At 37.2% G+C, this 18,039-nt stretch overlaps 1 protein-coding gene across 1 annotated transcript; it reads right to left on the minus strand.

Moving 5' to 3' along the window:
* Window positions 1-1,557: 1,557 nt before the first annotated feature.
* LOC130602850 (putative autophagy-related protein 11) lies at window positions 1,558-17,039 on the minus strand. The gene is made up of 12 exons (XM_057416091.1): window positions 16,956-17,039; window positions 14,982-15,093; window positions 12,969-13,104; window positions 11,891-12,119; window positions 10,981-11,097; window positions 10,305-10,414; window positions 8,787-8,868; window positions 7,359-7,495; window positions 7,140-7,250; window positions 4,448-4,519; window positions 2,363-2,504; window positions 1,558-1,873 (listed from the first exon to the last, which is right to left on the minus strand). The coding sequence occupies exons 2-12, from the start codon at window positions 14,986-14,988 to the stop codon at window positions 1,691-1,693; spliced, it is 1,326 nt and encodes a 441-aa protein (XP_057272074.1). The 5' UTR covers window positions 14,989-15,093; window positions 16,956-17,039; the 3' UTR covers window positions 1,558-1,690.
* Window positions 17,040-18,039: the final 1,000 nt, after the last annotated feature.

Consider the following 18,039-nt stretch of genomic DNA (forward strand, 5'->3'; position numbering starts at 1 on the left):
GAAATACAGCTCATGAGCCTTATTATAGGTTTGTTTTTTTTTTAAAGGGCTGTAGCAGAAGAACGGCTAAAAAAGAAAGAAAAAAAACCTGGAAAATATGGAGAAGAACAGAAGAAATTATTTCCTTAGCCGAAACAGGTATGTGAAGAAGGCAGAGAAGGAAAGGTGATCTGAGTCTCATTTCTATGAACTTCTTTGATCTCATACATCATCATGGTACTCCAAACAGAGCAGAATTAACCTAAACTGACATGACTCTTGTAAAGGAATTTATTCCTCGTACCCAGGCCACCTTCATGAGAGAGCATTCAGAGAGAATCATTTTGAAGAGCAAGTGCATGAAAATACTAAAAGCTCCAGAAGGAAAACTGGGAAGAAAAAAAACAAAGCAACTTGAATTGCTTCATCAGAATGGTAGGAAATGAAAGCAAAGTAGGAAACAGTTAAGAAAGGAGAGTATCTCAGAGTGTGTCACTAAATGAAAACAAAGAGTTACAATCACTTTTTCAACCTGTCTCTGTCCAGGCCACAAAGGCAAGGGCAACTCTCCCATAGCAGTTTTATCAGCACTATTTTAGATGGGGGAAAAACTCTAGAATGGACTATATTAAATAAAAGACAGAGAAAAAGTATCAAGGTATATTTAGCATTTCTTTTGCATATACTGCATAGCTTAACTGTTAGAAAGAGCATGAGAATGAACCCAGCACAACTGCTTCCTTAGTAGTGACAGGCTCAGCCTTCAGATTTATAGGGAAGCCTGAGCAGTTACATGACCATAACTATCTTGCATAACGTGGGAGCATAACCTCTCACTAATGAGCAAAATGAGAAAAAATTCTCAAGGCCTTCTGTAAATCTGCCTTTCTAAGGTCAGACATACAAAGAGGATATTTCTTACACTCCTCCTGACATCTGATTTATCCTATCTGAAATCAGACTGTTGAACAAGAGTCCAGCAGTTTCCTGGGGATAGAGCATATACTATATCCCAAAGACCAGAGAAGTGCTAGAAAACCTTGACAGCTCTGAGAAATTCATATACAGCATTTCAGCACCCTACTTTCTTTGGTGAAGAAAGCTCATCAGTGTTTTAAAGAATGTTGACACTAAGTAGCCTTGGGTTATGCCTTGCACACCACCAGTCACTGTGATAGATTTACAATAGTAATTCAGAGGAGACCTTGACCAGGGCCTAAAATCAAGCTGCCATATTGCCATGGATGTTGGCCTGTTTACTCAAAACCAGAATGTTTTTGAGAATGTGATCAAACACATTTTACATTAATAGGTTACACACTGGGAGGCTCACTCCAAAGCTAAATAGGATCTATCTCAGGACTGAATCTGGTCCTGCACAAATTTTTATTCTAAAATTGGAGTCATCCCTTCTGAGAAACACCTGCTCTGTATTCTTTTGACATAGATGCCCATAGGTACATGAATATATATGTGCATATACATATATGGTCATTTAATAATTCCAGTGTCTCAACCTGAAGGTTTTAAGTTCTTGTGAGCAAAAAAAAAAACAAAAAACCCAACAAAAAACCCCAAACCAAACCCACAAGAAGAAACCACACCAACCTGAAAAGCACAAAATTTTCTTGAAACAGTTACTGACATGGAGCATGTTTAAACATAACTCCAATGAGCACAGCTGCAACAAGGCACAACAAACATTGCCAATTCATCCATCAGAAATCTTCCCAAGGTTGACAAAAAGAACAACAAAACTTATCTCCAGACATTTTATTTTGTTAGCAAAATCTTTGTTATAATTCTTGTAATCATTTTCCTTCTTACTCGCTTCTTCACTCAGGGCATTGAATTGATTCTCAGACTGAAGAATCTCTTCCTCAAGGTTTTCAATCTCATAATGGAAAGCAAAATGAAGGTCAGTGATTTCTGAAATATATAGTGTCTACCTGGACCACCCAGAAACAAGCAATTAGTGCAAAATGAGAGCAATCTGCATTCAAAACATAACATCTTCTAAGATAAATAATCACCTTTAAATTGTTATTAATAGGTGTTAAAGTCAGATTATAGAATCACAGAATGGTTGAGGTTCGAAGGCACTTCTGGAGGTCATCTTGTCCAACCCCCCTGCTCAAGCAGGGCCTCTTAGAGCTGACTGCACAGGGCCATGTCCAAATGGCTTTTGAATATCTCCAAGAATGGAGATATTTAGATCTTTAGGTATTGAAGATCTTTAGACCTGATATCATGTTTAGTAGCTAACAAAAAATTGGCCCTTGGAGTTCACTTTTACTTAGGTAACAGTTTACTGTTATTACATATATCATGAATGCATGTAACACTAGATGTAATAGGTTATAATACCTGCTGTTTACCATACCTCTGCAAGTAGTTCAACATTTTTTACTAGTTTTTTACTAGCCTCTATTCTTTCATTCACTTTTCTGCTTCTGTTCTCTTCTGCTGGGAAAAAGAGTTCTCTCTGCATTGATAAGTGCAGTAGTTTCCACTGAAATATTACTCTGGTGACATACACATGAACAGAAATAAGTTGAATTTGGGAGAAAAACAGAGAAGGGAGACAAATTCTCAGGAGCACTACAAGCCTAATTTAAGAGATTAGAAGACTCAGACATATTTTCTGTAACTTCAGGACTATAATCAGTTGTCTGTGATCCTGACAATATCTAGGAGATGCATAAAAAGACATAAAAACCTTCCGAAGTGCCTCTCTGTTTTTATTGAACACGGAGGAGTATTCTTAAAGTGACTAGTCTCACTTAAGTGCCTAAAGTTAGTTAATAAAAGTCTGGACCAAATAATTTGGTTAATTTAGCTTAGCAAATTGGAAGGCTGTGAATGACAAGATTTTGTGACCATAAAACCCCAGTGTTTGTAAATTATGAAAAGGATAAAATGAAACACATATAAAACCAAAAAGGGCACACTTGTCTATGTGAAAATGCAGACTGGAAGTCAGTAAAAAATGTTTTTAGTCATCAAAAGAATGAGATTTTAGAATGACGTATTAATGAGAATAAGGGGAGGAAAGCAACAATAAGGTTTTGGATTGAACATGTTTGGGTTTTTTGAAGTCTAAAGTATGATGTAGTGTTTAGGGGAGAACCAGACTGGACTAGATGACCAAGAAATCTCCCTATCTCTGTACCTTACATGACAGAATAATCAAATGAGAAATCAGAGCTGCAGAGATAGTCTGAAGTAGCTGAGCAGACCATGATTTTATTTTTGAGAGCATCCTATCAACTGCAGGGGGCTAAGCACTCTTTCCTGAATCCACTTTTTCACCTTGTCAATAATAAAGTGGAGGTATTCATGGAAGAAAAAAAAAAAGCCCCTATCAAGTACATAGGTCTCAGTGCTCTGAAAAGAAGGTATCTCCATATTGGTGTGGAATGATAACACCTCAAAAACTAGATACCACACCCTGATTTAGACAAACAGTATGAGCAGACCTCCAAGAGCTGCATGTAAAATCTGGCAGTTACAGAGAAATTCAAAACTAGCAGAAAAGCTTTATATCAAACATTCACTTAGATTTATCTGACTCTAGGCTTTTTCTATAGGTACCTCACTGCTGGTAGACATGTGTGTATATATGAACTACTTCATAGTGGATATTCTGAATATAGATAAAATAAACCCCATGTCTTTTTGTGACCTTTGTGTAACATGCTCCTTACAATTCTTTCCAAAGATTTCCTAAAAAGATAGATACAGTAGAAGACACGGCTAAACTAGTGAAAAAAAAGTGAGTCCAAGGAAGAAAGATTAAATTACTGAAAATGCAAAGTTATCTCATTCTTACTGACCCTGTCAAAGGGTTTGTCTATATAACATCTGGAACTCCAGATACCACCAGTCTAATGACCTGATTTTGAAAGGTGTTCAGCAACAAAACCACCATACTTCCAGCTGGAGCTGTGGACACTTGATACAGCAGTGAACTGCAATGCTTATTTTTTTCTCATTGAATTCAATCACAAAGTTCTCACTGACTCAAAAGTGCAGAATCAGCTACCAATGAACATTAACTGAATTTAATAATAACAATAAATACTGAATAAATGATTGGAAAAAAAACCACGCCAAACCAAACAAAACAATCCCCCAAACCCCACAGTTTTACAGTTTATGTAAGCGTACATACCCTGGGAAAATCCCAAATAGCTTATAAAATAAAACAGGTCAAACATTTGCTGTCATAATGATTAAAATGGTAAGTTGAGTGGCCCTTACCGCTTGGCAATAAAGCAATAAAATTCAAATGAAATCATGGATATACTTGAGGAGATATACTTTTATTTGTCATTATTCACTGAATATTTACACAGTAAGGCTTTGGTTTTACATCTCTGATGTAATAGCAACATCAAGATGCAGTAATTAATTAATTCACTGCTTTGTTTTGAAGATATAGTGCAAACTTTCTCGTTTGTCCTACCTTGTCTTATTTTCTGCCTTCAAATCTTGCTCTAGAGATGCCAGCTGTTCTGCATAGCTCTTCTTGATATTTCTGGGGGGGAAGGGGGGAGGGGAGGAAAGTAAACTTTGAGAAATAATACTAAAGACTTGGACAGTGCTTACTTTATGTCAAAATTTTAGTACAGTTTTCCAAAATTTTCTTCCCACTGACCAACGTGCTAAGCACTTGCACTAGTTGGAGAGAGGCAATATGGTACCTATGGGTCCCATCTCAAAAACCTACACATACTGTAGCATGTTAGCACATTACGTTGGAAACATCAGTTTAAAATGAAGAGGCTCTTGTTAGGAATCAAGGCAAATCCAGGAGTATATTTTTCAAGCCAGAAGCAATAAAATAATGCAATAGACAAAACCAGATGTTTCAGAAATTAACAACTGTTCAAATGTATTAGTAGCAATTACTACAAAAGTATTTTCAGAAGCAGAACTTGTGACCAGATGGACAAATCAATTTATTTTAATTTCTTAGTATGTATTTTCTAGTATATGTGATAAATACAAAAATGAATGAACTTTACGTGTATTCCACCCATTCTAGGAGAGTTCAACAATAAAAAGGTTGGCAGTATGAAACCAGTGATACTCACTCCTTCAAGACAGAAGCGTGGTGGGAAGCACCTACTCCAAACCCCATGTGGATTTACAAAGAGAAAGTATGGAGCTTTCTTCCAAAGGTTTTGTTGCTCTAAATGCAATGCTAAATGTATCAAGCCAGCACTGCAAAATAATTTACTACTCGCAGAATATGTCTCAGATAATTCATAGAAAACCCTGAAGAATTATACTTCTATTTCATCCTTTCCAAAACTACATTCACTGTTGTCAGTTTGGTGGGTTTCTCAGTTCAGTGGGTTTAATCAACTCAAGAGTGTCCTCTTTGAATGATATCTGACTGACTTAATTAGAAGTTGCTCATTAAAGAAATAAATAATTGGCCAATCCTGTAAAATGAATGGTAAGATTCTGAATACATTGCATATTACTTCCAGAAAAAATAAAATTAACATGAGATCTTAATTTTGATTTCAAATTTGGTGGCCCTGTTAAAGTGACCACGAGGTCTGTGTGATGTACACTGAAATTGAATTATTTTGAGTCTGATACAGAAGGATGTTGTGAAGTCAGTAAAAATGCACAGAACAAGATAATTAGGCACAAACAAAAAACAGAGATGTAGGAAAGTACAGGGATAGGGACTGGGATAGGGAAGGGAGTTTTCAATCAGTTGTTCTAAGAGGCCAGAGCTGCAATGCATTTTGTACAGTTCCATGTAGTCTAGTTTAAAAGCGTGAAATTAAGAGCTGATTGACACTGGGAGAAAGCTCTTACAAATCTTTCATTTACTATCATTAGTGTAGATACCCAATTAGCATCAAGATCCTGCGCAATGGTTATTTCACTCTTATCTTGTTAACTTAGTTTTATACTGTAGACTCCATTGCCCTTGAATTACAAATTTTCCTCCTCTTTAGCAGTGCATGGCTACCTCCTTCTTAGCAGTGTGTGGCTACCTCATAGTCTTACTTTTTTCATCCCACATTTACATGGCAACAATATCTCTTCAGACACTCGTCAAGATGAGAATGCTTTTCCTACAAAGCAGAGTAAATGTGTTGTATGTTTTCTCATTTAGTATGAAAACAGAGGTGAGGGATTATTTTCTTACTTTTTAATTATAATTATATCCATAAGTAGGGCAACTCCACAATAACAGATCATTCCTCAGAGGGATTTAAGTAGCAGGTAGACCCTAGGAGTGCAGCCACTTCAGTGCCACACTGTGAAAAAGTTCCACAGAACCAGCACTATTGGTGTCACTCAAAACACAGAGTGTGTGAATATATTTGGCTCTCCTAGGTTTGAGGGATGTAAGATTAATCGGCTGAACCTGTTAACTTTCTCTTGCAAAGAATGACACTCCAGCAGAGAAAAAAAAAAAAGGCTCTCCCTTTTCTCAGGATTAACCTTCTTACAAGACAGAAATTCGTTATTAGTGTTCAACATAAGGCCTTGTTCTCCTGATTCTCTAGGAAATAAAGGAACTGGATCCAAAGCAGGATATCTGGGCTCAGAACACACAGGCTTGTCCTCACCTATTGCAGCAAAATCCCAAATCTCTTCCACCAACTACAGGCTAATAGAGAGCTGTAGTTCTTTGGCCACACTCCTCCCAGCCATACCCTAATTCATAGGGCACAAGGAGACTGTTCTGCTTAGACTACACAAGACAATGATTTCCTTTTTCAGAATACTTCTGTGCACAGGGCAAATCTGTGCTTACTAGATTTATCTGAGTAAAAGCAGATTTTCTTAGATGCCACCATAACAAACAGAGAGTCGCTTGGTCCCAAACCTGGTACCACAGTATGCAGTTCACAGTCACAACTATTTGTGAAGTTTTACATATTGCTCTGCTTCAATACCCTTCATCATCTGTAGGTTCATTGGTTGGTGGCAAGAAACTGCAGATCAAATTAGGGTAACTGGCAGCTAACCTCTTTGTTGTATGAAAATCCATAACAGCCTACTAGTACAGTTTACAAACCCATTCAACTTCCCTACTGAATGTTTATTTCAGTATCTCTTTAATCAGCTGAAGTGCTGAGCAAACTGACATTTACCATTGTCAGTATTTAAAGATTACATACAGTAGGCTGTCTTCGAGATTTTTAATTATTTTCTCTAGGCGTTTCTTTTTTGTCGCAAGATTTTCCAGCGATCTAAACTTTTTCTTCAATAAAAAAGAGAATTCCTCCCATCTACCAGAAGAAAAAAATAAGTTAGATACTCTGTCAGCAAGAAAAGCCTTAGTAATGAAATCACAAACTTAAAATATCTGTCTTCAAGAGCTGAGGGGTAAAACCTACTTTGCCACTACCTCATCTCTTTCTATAGTCCAGAGCTGCTGTTCTTCCAGTACTTGTTCATAATTTTGGCGCAGAGCTTCATTTTCTAATTTCAGTTTTTTATTCAGGTATTTAGCATTGCATAGATCTTCCTTAATCTACAAATAAGGACCACAGATGTTAGCTTATTATTATTTCTGTCTCTGTTTTACCTTATAATAATATTCTATACTTCTAGAGTGCCTTTAATAAAAAAAAACCTCAAAAAACTTGAAAATGAACCAAGATTCACAGCATGTATGTAATTAACATACACGGATATTATATCAAGATTGTTTCTGTATCCTCATTTCCATTGCCTCATTTAAACCAGCCACTTTGAAACAGTCTGCAAGCTGTGTGCTGCTCCCAGACACATGGTGCCTTGCCCCAGCTGGAGGTAGTGACTTCCACTGTATGGACTACAGAGCAATAAAGTGGAAACAGGGAAGGCTTGATGATGTAGGAACACTGGGACGGTGAGAACTCCATATCAAGATGGAGGAAAGCAGGAGTCATTGGTCATGGCTGAAGGATGCAAGGGCAGGAAGATGGAAGAGAAAAAGGAAATAGGAAGATGATGGCTGTGGTTCTGGCTTTTGATGGTAGGAATTCAGTAGAAGAGCAGGAAGGGTTATCATGGGATGGGTAGAATGTGGCTCCCACCTAGTGCTGCCTAATGCCAATATGGCAGAGGTTTTAATGGACCAACATTTTATTTGATATGTACACCTTCAGAGGAGAGGTCAGGAACGCAACAAGGAAACCATGCCAATAGATGTGTATAACATCTACATAACAATGATGTCAGGCAGCTGGCATTCTTTCACAGGTTCAGCAGATGGAAAGCCACCACTAGTTAGATTTTCTCCATATGTAATAAGAGCTAAAAAAATGTAAAAAAGCATGAAACAAGTCTTCAAGAATGACTATCAAAACTGCACGCTCAGCCTCCCATCTCAACTTCATCCTTGTTAACAAATCTCGTCACAATCTTTCTACATACATCTGTCTGTCCCATTCTCTTTTATACTCCTTCCAAATCAATATCCCCTAATCTCATAAACCCTTGCATCCCAGCACACAAAGCTATATATACCCTCAAGCTCAGCACACTTCTCAGTGCCCCTTAAGTCTTTTAACATCAGTCCGTGGCCTCAGTTGAAGAGTAGATCTCGCCTCTACATCCAGCATGACCTCCTAAGCATGAGTAGAAGGTAGAGTTCTCATGTCCTGCAAGTGTTTGTGTTCCTTGTCCCTGCTCACGCTCATTAAGCACAGAGGCACAGGCAAATCAAAGCACCTAAAGCACTTCATGTCACACTTCCTGCAGGTCTGTCCTCATTGAGTGTTTCAGCAAGACAAGGCCTAGTAAAATCTCTGAGCCAGAATAAGAAAAAAAACTCTTACTTTTACAAGTTCCTTATTGAAATGCTCCTTTTCTTGGGCAATTTTTGATTGTAAAAGCAATAATTCAGATTCAAGCTGAATCCTATTAAACAAAGCCAATGTAGACACATTTAGGAGAGGATTAACAAAATATGCATTTTTAAAATTAATTAAAAAATCATGCATTCTTACTTTCAGGCCCCTCATGTGAATGCAAGCTATATCTACATATATTTGAGTTGTATTCTATTCAAGTATCTTTATTAATTACTTCCCTTTGATATATCTGATGAGAAAATACCAAACCCTACAAAGAAGGTAAGGACTTACAGAACTAGTAGGTTTTCTACTACAAGATTTCAAAATACAAGCCAAGAATGACTTGTGGGGAAAGACAATATTTTCTGTAGACAAACTTTGAGAGTATGTGCCAAACACTGTGAAGGAAAAAAAAATACATTGACCAGATCCTTTCTTTGTCTTAACAGCCTAACTCATCTGCTACATCAAATAGTAAAATAAGTTATGAAGGACAAATGCTCTAAAACAAATAAAGACATCCATAACACTGAGCAGCTATAAAAATGCAGAAAAAAAAGAACACAGACAGCGTATTTGGTATGCTTGGGCTATGAAACTCAGCACAGCCTACACCTCTGTGGTCATCACCAGATCATAACTGTTTGGACTCTTGAAACATGAGTGTGGTCAACATCCCTAGCACCAATATTTTTACTGAAGTTAAACTTCAGGAGAGCAAAGATAAGCAATTTATAACTGTCTGCAGGATCAAGGGCCACAGCCGGATGCTAGCTGCAGCTCATTTTTTACAGTAATTACATTGTTAATTAACGGTAACATTAATTTCATAAAGACATTAATGAATTAGTTCTGCCATGAAGAAAAATAGTAAAATTCACAGCAATAATTTTACCCAAGTTTCCAAGAACTCATATTTTTTTCTCTGTAAGGATTCTTAGCTCAGATTGTAAAGGGAAACGGGTTGAAACAAAAAGCTTGAATCACCAGGAAGAGTCTCAACTTTTTTCCCCATCACTTTGGTCATACAACCTTTCAGAAGGCCTATGGCATAGTCAGAAGAGAAGCAGTTATGGACCTAGGTTGGATAATGATAAATTGAGGATCTCCATATTAAGTTCCCTGAATGTAACATAGAGAGGTCCATAGAATGATATTTGGATTATATTGCTTATTCACATCACTTGTGATACTTTGCATCTCAGGTAACATACAGAAGAAGAACGAATCTCTGTGCCATAGCAAATGTAAGTATTCCAGCTGATAGGATGATGACAGCATACACAGGGAGTAATGACTACTCTCCCAACCAGACACATTGTTAGAATAACAGTATAACCCTCTTCCAAAGGGCACATTTGTGAATATATGTTCCTAACAGCTAATTTAGATTAACTCCAACTGTCCTCCAAGTCTTTACTGAAGCCAGTAGAAAGATTCCCTCAGAAAACACTGATACAGGTTTAGTAAAAAGATCGAATCAAATAGTTTAATACTTACTTCTGTTCTAAGAGTGCCAGCTTATCTGTTTTTCTAAATTCCAAGCTTTTTTCTACTTGCTTGCTTTCTTCTCTCAGTTTTTCTAAGGCAATTTCTTCATCAAGTAGAACCTATAAAAATACAGCAGACTATGTCAAAATATGTGAAGTTTCCAAAACAGCAGGTAATGAATCACTTCATTGCCACTGGTCTGTTATTTTTATTTTTTTTATTTTTTTAATTTCCTAACGTACACATGAAACTCTACTATTTTCTAGTCACTGAGATTTCAAAGTAAAAATTACTACAGCCTGCAAAGAATGAATTCTCAGAAGCAATGGGTAAGGCTGTATTTATTTTGCCACTTAAAGAGGTAAAAAAAATAAATTAAAAAAATCAATGCAGGTTGGTAAGGAAAAGAAATTAAAAAAACAAAAACAAAAACAATGCAATCTGTCATTTAAGGGAACCTCAGTGCAGATTTAACTCCGGTACAATTCTGAGTTTTTACTAATATTCAGACAGAAAGGACTTTTATCGTCAAGGCAGCAGTGCTTGTAACAGAAGTTGTCAAGATTAGGGCAGAAAATTATGTTTTACAGTTCAGTTTGGCTCAACTCCTTACACAAGTATTACTTTTGCAGTATGGTTATTTTCAGTAGTGCTGAGATAACTCAGCAGATCTTAAACTGGATGCACAGAGTTTGAATTTATGCTGCAGATCTGAAGATTTTACATTCAAGTTCTCAAATTCATGCTTTTTGTGGGATGTTTTTGCCTCCTGAAATTCAAGGAATTTTTTCATTTCTGTATTCTACATTGAAAATAATACAATTAATAGAGCAATGTACTATGTATTGTTTAAAGTGTATAATAAAACATTTGAAGCCTTCTAAAATTAAATAAGCACAAAATTTACACTAGAAGAAAATAAGTTTCTGAAAAGCCCCAGCTATGTACCAAATGACAATTCTATGTGAAAAAGAAACAATTAATATAACATGCAGATTAGTACCTGATCTGCCAAAATTTCATGTGATTTTATTCCAGTATAGGAACATGACTATACCATATTTTCTACTAGAGAGTTTTCTTTAAATCTGATCATCTGTTTTATGTTATCATTTAGAAAAGTATCAAATATACACAACTGGAAGTAAAGCAGAATATAAAAAAATAGTAAAACCTTATCTCAGAGCTTGCTGGAAAATATAGGTACCTTTATTTTAAGCAGTTTGCCTGGGGGGATTGATTTCCTGGTACATGATTATTTGTCCCACAGTTAGTAAGAAGCACCAGTGCATGACATTCTTAGATGTGCTGCTAGAAAACAAATTTCATATACCATGCAATTTTGGTGTGGCATGTTTGTGGGTGTATGCATACATGTATTCATACCACAAACACAATCACATGCATACAGAAATCAAAAAAGCATGTGTGCACCCAATGTCAGAGTCACTTTTCTGCTTGCGATGCTGTGGAAATATATGTTAGCTCCATAAGAGAAAGAACAATGCAACATCTGGAATAATTTCTAAGGTAATTTCCTTTTTTGGCACTGTATCTGTAAAACTTTTAAAAAAATTACATTTCAAAACCTTTACCTCTTTATCATATTCTTCTTTCTCTTTTTCAAGTTTACTCATTTTTTCAGCTATTTTTTCTTTAAGTCCTGCTAATGCTGCCTTTGTACTGATTATTTCTTTTTCTTTCACTATTGTTTTATCACAAGTTTCAGTTAAGAGAGCATTTGCGTTAACTTTTGTTGCCATCCTTTCATTCAGCAAGTCTACTCTTTCTTTATGCTGTGTCTGCAAATATTCTTGCTCCTTACTGGAAAAATACCACAATAGATGAAAAGTATATTTCCTACCATTCATTCAGATCAAAGACTTGGTTCAAATGTTCATTGAAACAAATACTTGCCTACCCACACATTATCAGCTCAGTCTGTTAGAGCGCTATACATGCATGACATGCACTGGTACCTGTGATGAAGACCATCTAAGACCTTCCATTCCAATAAAATGGCTTTCGGTTATTTGTATTATAACTTTTAAAAAGTTTTACTTTTTCTGATGTGATTATTTTCCACATGTTTCAGTAAAAATGGAGGGGCTGCTTGCAAGTTCCAAAAGAACAAGGAAAGCAGGCGCGCTTCCCTGAAGAAAATACATTGTGATTTATTTTTGAACAGCTCTTGCAGCGTGGCAGAAGGTGACAGTAACATGAAATCTAGCAGGGAGAAAAATATCTCCCAGTTCTCTATATCTTCTTGGGGTAACTCTTGAAAAGGAAGGTGGATCTCTAGCAGAGTTGCTAATTCAGGGTTCCTGCCTCTTTTTAAACTGAAAACTATGAATTTTGCCTGTAGTAGTTCCTTAACATTAATTGTTGAAAGAGAAAACTCTCCCTTGCAAGTGTGAGAAGCAAAGCTGCAGACAGTTTTCTCTAAGCGAGCTTATCAGGGCTACAGAGGGCATGCAGCAGCGGGCAGGCTCTGCTGTTCATGAAAAGACACCTTAAAAATTAGTCTTGCTGCTGCAGCAGAGTTGCCTAGGAACATTTGTGGCAAGCTGCAGGGGTGAGGCCAAGCACTACTTACCACGCTTTGGTAACATTTCAATTCTCCTTAATCATCTTGTCAGTATTTATTTTTCGCTTGTTCAAATGAATACATACCACAGTTCAGCATTCTGTCTTTCACAAAGGGCTTGCTTCTCAGTCAGTAATTCAATTTTACAAGCAATGTTTTCCAATGCAGATGGCAGCTGATGTATCTTAGCAGCACTAGATTCACATGCAGCAGTGACAAGAGCTAAAAAGTAAATACAAAACATACAGAAGATAGTACATTAAGTGATTGATCCATAGTCTTTAATTCACTACTGTTAGTATTGTCACCTGGAAAGGGACAGCTGTGATTCTAAGACACTAATATCCCTGAAGTTGCATACTTTATTTTGATACTTTCATCTTACCACATTTTCCCTGAGTCAACTGCATTTACCAACAAGAGACAGCCTGATGCGTTTGCACAGAATAATTGCTCTTTTTCTTACTATATGTCTAAGAAATTTCCTAAACATATAGTGAACGGATAAAAATTACTCCTTTTCCCCCCCAGTGATCTTCTGCACAACCAGGTCTGGCAGCCAGGGATAAGAATCAGGATCACCTGGCTTGAAACTGAATAGCAATTCTCCCAGAAGAGCCACTGCTGTGTGGAAGTGAAGAGCCTGCATGAAGAGGCTCTGTGGATAATGCTCTTCTGTGCATGGGTGTTGTACCACAGCATCTTTTCAGCTGCTGAGTGAAGAGTCACATTACTGTGCATTCACCCATGCAAACACACTTAGGCAGTGCAGAATGGGAGTAGCTAATATAAACAACTAACTGCACAGCAACCACGTGCTGTAGGCAAAGAGAAGGTGAGGGAGGAAATCGGCTACAAGAAAGTAATCAACAAACATAGAATGTGTCTGGGGGGAAAAGGAAAAGAAACTGAAAGGAGATGAGTGAGGGGAAGAGGAAGTTCTATTTGCTGTTTCATGATGAACCTAAAGCTGATCTAACTCCATCATACTCTAAAAGGAGTAGTACTACTCTCCCTGGTGACCCTGCCATCCCTCCTCCTGTGCCACCACTAACAATCATACTTAGCTCATGGTTAGCTAGATAAAAAACTATAACTTCCTTACTTCTCACAAAAAAGAAGAAATCCAAGCATTCATCTAGATCAACTGACTGCTTTGCTTTACAACTACAGTGCAAATAGAGGGGTGATAGCAGAATATGCCTTGGTCATCTTAAAAGTAAAGCCATATCTGAGAAAAAAAAAAAAAAAGAAAAGAGAAATAGAGCTCAAAGTTTGTTTTCATCCAGATACCTACATTTGACCTAAGGCTTTAGCCTCCCTTCAGTGGAGAGAAAGAAGCAGTTCTAGCCCATGATCCTTCTGACTTGCTTTAGAACATTTATTCTGGAGTGAGATGAACCAGTCATGAGGAAGACATTTTTTACAGTGAAGGTGGTGAAATGCTGGAGCAGGTTGTCCAGAGAGGTGCTGGATGCACTGTCCCTAGAGACATTCAAGACTAGACTGGATGTGGCTGGGTGTGGAGTAACCTGGTCTAGTAGATGCTCCTGCTCATTAAAAGAGGGTTGGACTAGATGACCTTTGAAGATCCCTTCCAACCCAAACTATTCTATGATTCTATGCCTAGAAAGGGCTCTTTCTCTTCACTGTCTACAAGAGACACTTGATAATCATTTGCAAAATGAACTCCACCCAAAAGTAATGTCACATCTGATAAGCATCCCCTGCTTCAGAAAAGGGGAATTTGCAGCACAGAGCACTCAAGTGCTCCATCTCAAGGATCAGACAAAGGCTGTGGCATGGCTGGGATCCAGATTGAATGCTGCACTTCTCCAGTCATTCCTGTAGTGCTTGTGCATGGTCTCCAGTGCAGGTATCTCGAATTTATACACTTATGTGAGAGAATAGTCTCTCACAGTGTCATACATCAGCAAACACTTATCTTCATCCATTAATAAGTTATTATAGAAAGTGATTTACCTTTAGCAGTAAGATTTATTTTATAGAATACTTCAAATTGTTTAAACTCATAGAAACTCATAGAAAATTCAGTTCTCTTAAGGGGAGGTTTTTAGAGCTGTTTAAGTCAATACTACCTGTCATCTCTTCAATATTCTCTCCTGAAAAATTCTGTATTCTGAAGCAAAGATTGCTGTTTTTTATAGTCTCCTCTTCTAGGCATTCAAGGGTATGTCTTCGAATTTCTTCCTGCCAATTAAAAAAATCCACTAGTGAGAACCAAGTAGTACAACAGATGAAAAAGCACTTTCTCCTTACGAAACCATTATTTATTTTTTTTTTTTAAGTTAGTTGATACTGGGTATTTTCCATGCCTAGCTATATCATTCCCATTCCTCCTACTTGATCTCTTTTCTCTTTTCTTTCACTCTTTGAAATAACAATTAATTTGTTCTACAAGTAGCTGAACAAATCTATGCATCTCCAGGAACTGTTGGCTTCTGACCAGCAACAATCTTGAGGAGTCTGTTACCTACATCTCTGCTATAAAAGCTGTGCTGGCAGGAAGGTCTCAACTGTCAGCTTCTGCCACTGTGCACAAAAGGTGTTATTTAAGAAACAGAGAGCTGCATTGCCCTATGTCCTGAAGCTTTGCTGAAGAAGGGAGACTGTAACTGGCCCTAAGACATGCTAGAAAGTAATCTTCTGGTTCATGGTTAATAGTATGAGAAGGGTCACTTTTAGAGTGAAGACAGAGCAAGAGAAAACAGACTGAACTGTTGGAGAAGCCCTCCAACAAATGAATCCCAAATCTGAAAGACTGAGAATTGTAGGTGAGTTAAGCCCCAAATGTCTGGGAAATCGGTTCTTAAGTGGATGTTGACTTTGGCATCACAACTTATGCATAAAACCACTCCTATCATTCTCCTTTGGTTTCACCAGCAGTTGAAATACTCTTGAATTTTACTGTCTCTAGAGCAAATTCTATATGCATGCATATAAATTACTCTCATTTCCTTGAGAAGATGAAATATTTAGAGGTGTAAAATAAATGTGTAGAAGGTTTTAATTTCATATGGGTTACATCTTCAATTAGCTGAAACAGAGAAAAAGAAAACTTTATGATTTCAGAACATTACATAAAACAATCATCTGATAGACTAATGCAGAGATGGCCTGGAATTGATGATTTAGAGGCCTCCTGAGAGAGAAAGTCAAGTTTTACAAGATTTACATCTACCTAAACAAATACATTATGGAGATACTTTTAAAACAGTCTTTGAAGCCATTCTGGCTTTAATGGCTCCAGAAATCTTACAGCAAAAGTTAGCTAACTATGAACAGCCATCCTCAGCTCATAATTGCTGTAACGTCTCTCATTATCACACATAATGCAATTGTTTCAAGGAAAAACAAACCGTTAAAAAAAAATAAATCCTTTTGCACCTAGTCATAGGGCAAACCACCTGCCTGCTGAAGTCTGTACCATCTGCTGAATGCACTAACACTAGCGGGTGTATCCTCACAGCAGCCCTGAGAGAGAAGCATGATTTTTCTCCCTTGCACTTGATGGCATTAAAGCCCTTATGATGTAAAAGTCTCTACGTAAGTAGGCCTTTACCTTCAAGTGATTTTTGTGCTGTTCCTACTAAGTCACTGTAGGGTCAGAGATTATACTTCCTACACAAACTATGAAGACACAATAGACCTGGGAACAAAACTTCAACCCTAAGTCCCAGTTTAATCTGCTAGACGTAAGATCCTTTCTCTTTTTACTTCAACAGAAGTCTGGATATGCCTAAAATGTCACTAATACCTAGTGTAAACAGCATCTACTGCTCCCGCATCAAAACACCAGCAGGTGAGCTAAGGCTTGGATCAACTGTGTATCTAAACTAGTCAGGTTGGCTTGTTCTATCATAGCCAAACTTCTGCAGCTAGCAAAGTGCATGCAAGCACCCACCAACTTCACTCCAAACTGCCTGTCTCTCTCTTAAAGGTAGACTGTAACTCACACAAGAGAACACTTCTAATAGTGTAAAAGAGTAGTTACATGGTTATCAACTAATCCTTTCCCATGTATTGGAAACTAAATACTAGATCTTTCTTACCAATTTCTTAATAGCAGAAATAGTACCTTCAAGACACTGCACAGTTTCCCCACTGAATGAAATATCTTCATTTTTCAAGTGTTTTTCTAAATGAAATTAGAATGTAGTTTTAAATCTTCAAATATTGCTCCATCTTTCTGCAAGAATTATTCTGAAAGAGGAGGAGTTATTTTCTAATTATTTGCTAAATCTGTTTTCCTTTGTTCTAAAGTAGGTCAGCATCTTTCACACTCCTCTTTCTGGTGCATAGAAAAAGCAGATGGAAGAGTGGCATATGAAGTCCACAGGACCTGGTAAAATTTTCAGTCACAAAATCCTTCCAAATTCATATCTGCAGCATTAATCTTTTAAAAGAGTAAATCAGAGAAGTTTACAGAGGTTATTAAGCTGAAGTAAAAGCTATGGATCAAAATAATTTCCCTTTAAGCAGGGTGTAGCTAATCTTTAGAACTTTTCAAAGCAGTCATGGCTTCTTTCCAACCAAAAATACTAATCCGGATTCATCAAAGCCTGAAGTGAGATTTACATTATTCCAGAAGCTACTCTTTGTATTGTTAAATTTAATTTATCTTGAGCTCGAAGAATAATTGCAAGGATTTGAATTCATCCAAAAGATTATTGTACCTGTTACAGTGGCATGAAATTTTTTATATACTGATTTTGTAACAGAGACTAAATCCTCACAGAAAGGGGGGAAAAGAAAATTTGTAAATCCAGGCATAAGTGAATTTGTAGTGAAGACAAGGCACTCAGTGAGCTCTCGTTTTAATTTGACATACTAACTTGTTTGCAAACTAGCAGCTGACCCATTTCACTAGGACCTTTATCTGGAGTTGACGGGAAGAAAGGCCGGGTGCAGCCTCTGCTTCTGCCCTACTTGCCTGTTTTCAGGCCTGATGATGAGCACCTACCAGTATGTAACTTTCTGTTAGGAGCAGGAGAGATGGCAGAAAACAAGCCTATGTATGTGGCAAACGGCAGAGTGGGTGGCATAAGAGCAGAATTTGCCCAAGCTTCACAAATTAGTAATAATTCTAGACAATTATTTCTAATGATAGTAGTCTGAAACCACAGTCTTTTTACC

The sequence above is a fragment of the Pezoporus wallicus genome, unplaced genomic scaffold (genome assembly GCF_028554395.1).
Source record: "Pezoporus wallicus isolate ANWC-B61680 ecotype Strahan unplaced genomic scaffold, APGP_CSIRO_Pwel_v1 scaffold_2146, whole genome shotgun sequence".
In the NCBI taxonomy this organism is placed as follows: Eukaryota; Metazoa; Chordata; class Aves; order Psittaciformes; family Psittacidae; genus Pezoporus; species Pezoporus wallicus.

Bases quoted from the DNA above. Each gene is read 5' to 3' on its own strand.
- LOC130602850 (XM_057416091.1), bottom strand. The intron at 8,869-10,304 runs GTAAGTATTAAA...TTTGTTTAATAG, and splicing joins CTGGCACTCTTAGAACAGAA to GATTCAGCTTGAATCTGAAT. The intron at 7,496-8,786 runs GTAAGAGTTTTT...CCTTATTTGTAG, and splicing joins TCAATAAGGAACTTGTAAAA to ATTAAGGAAGATCTATGCAA.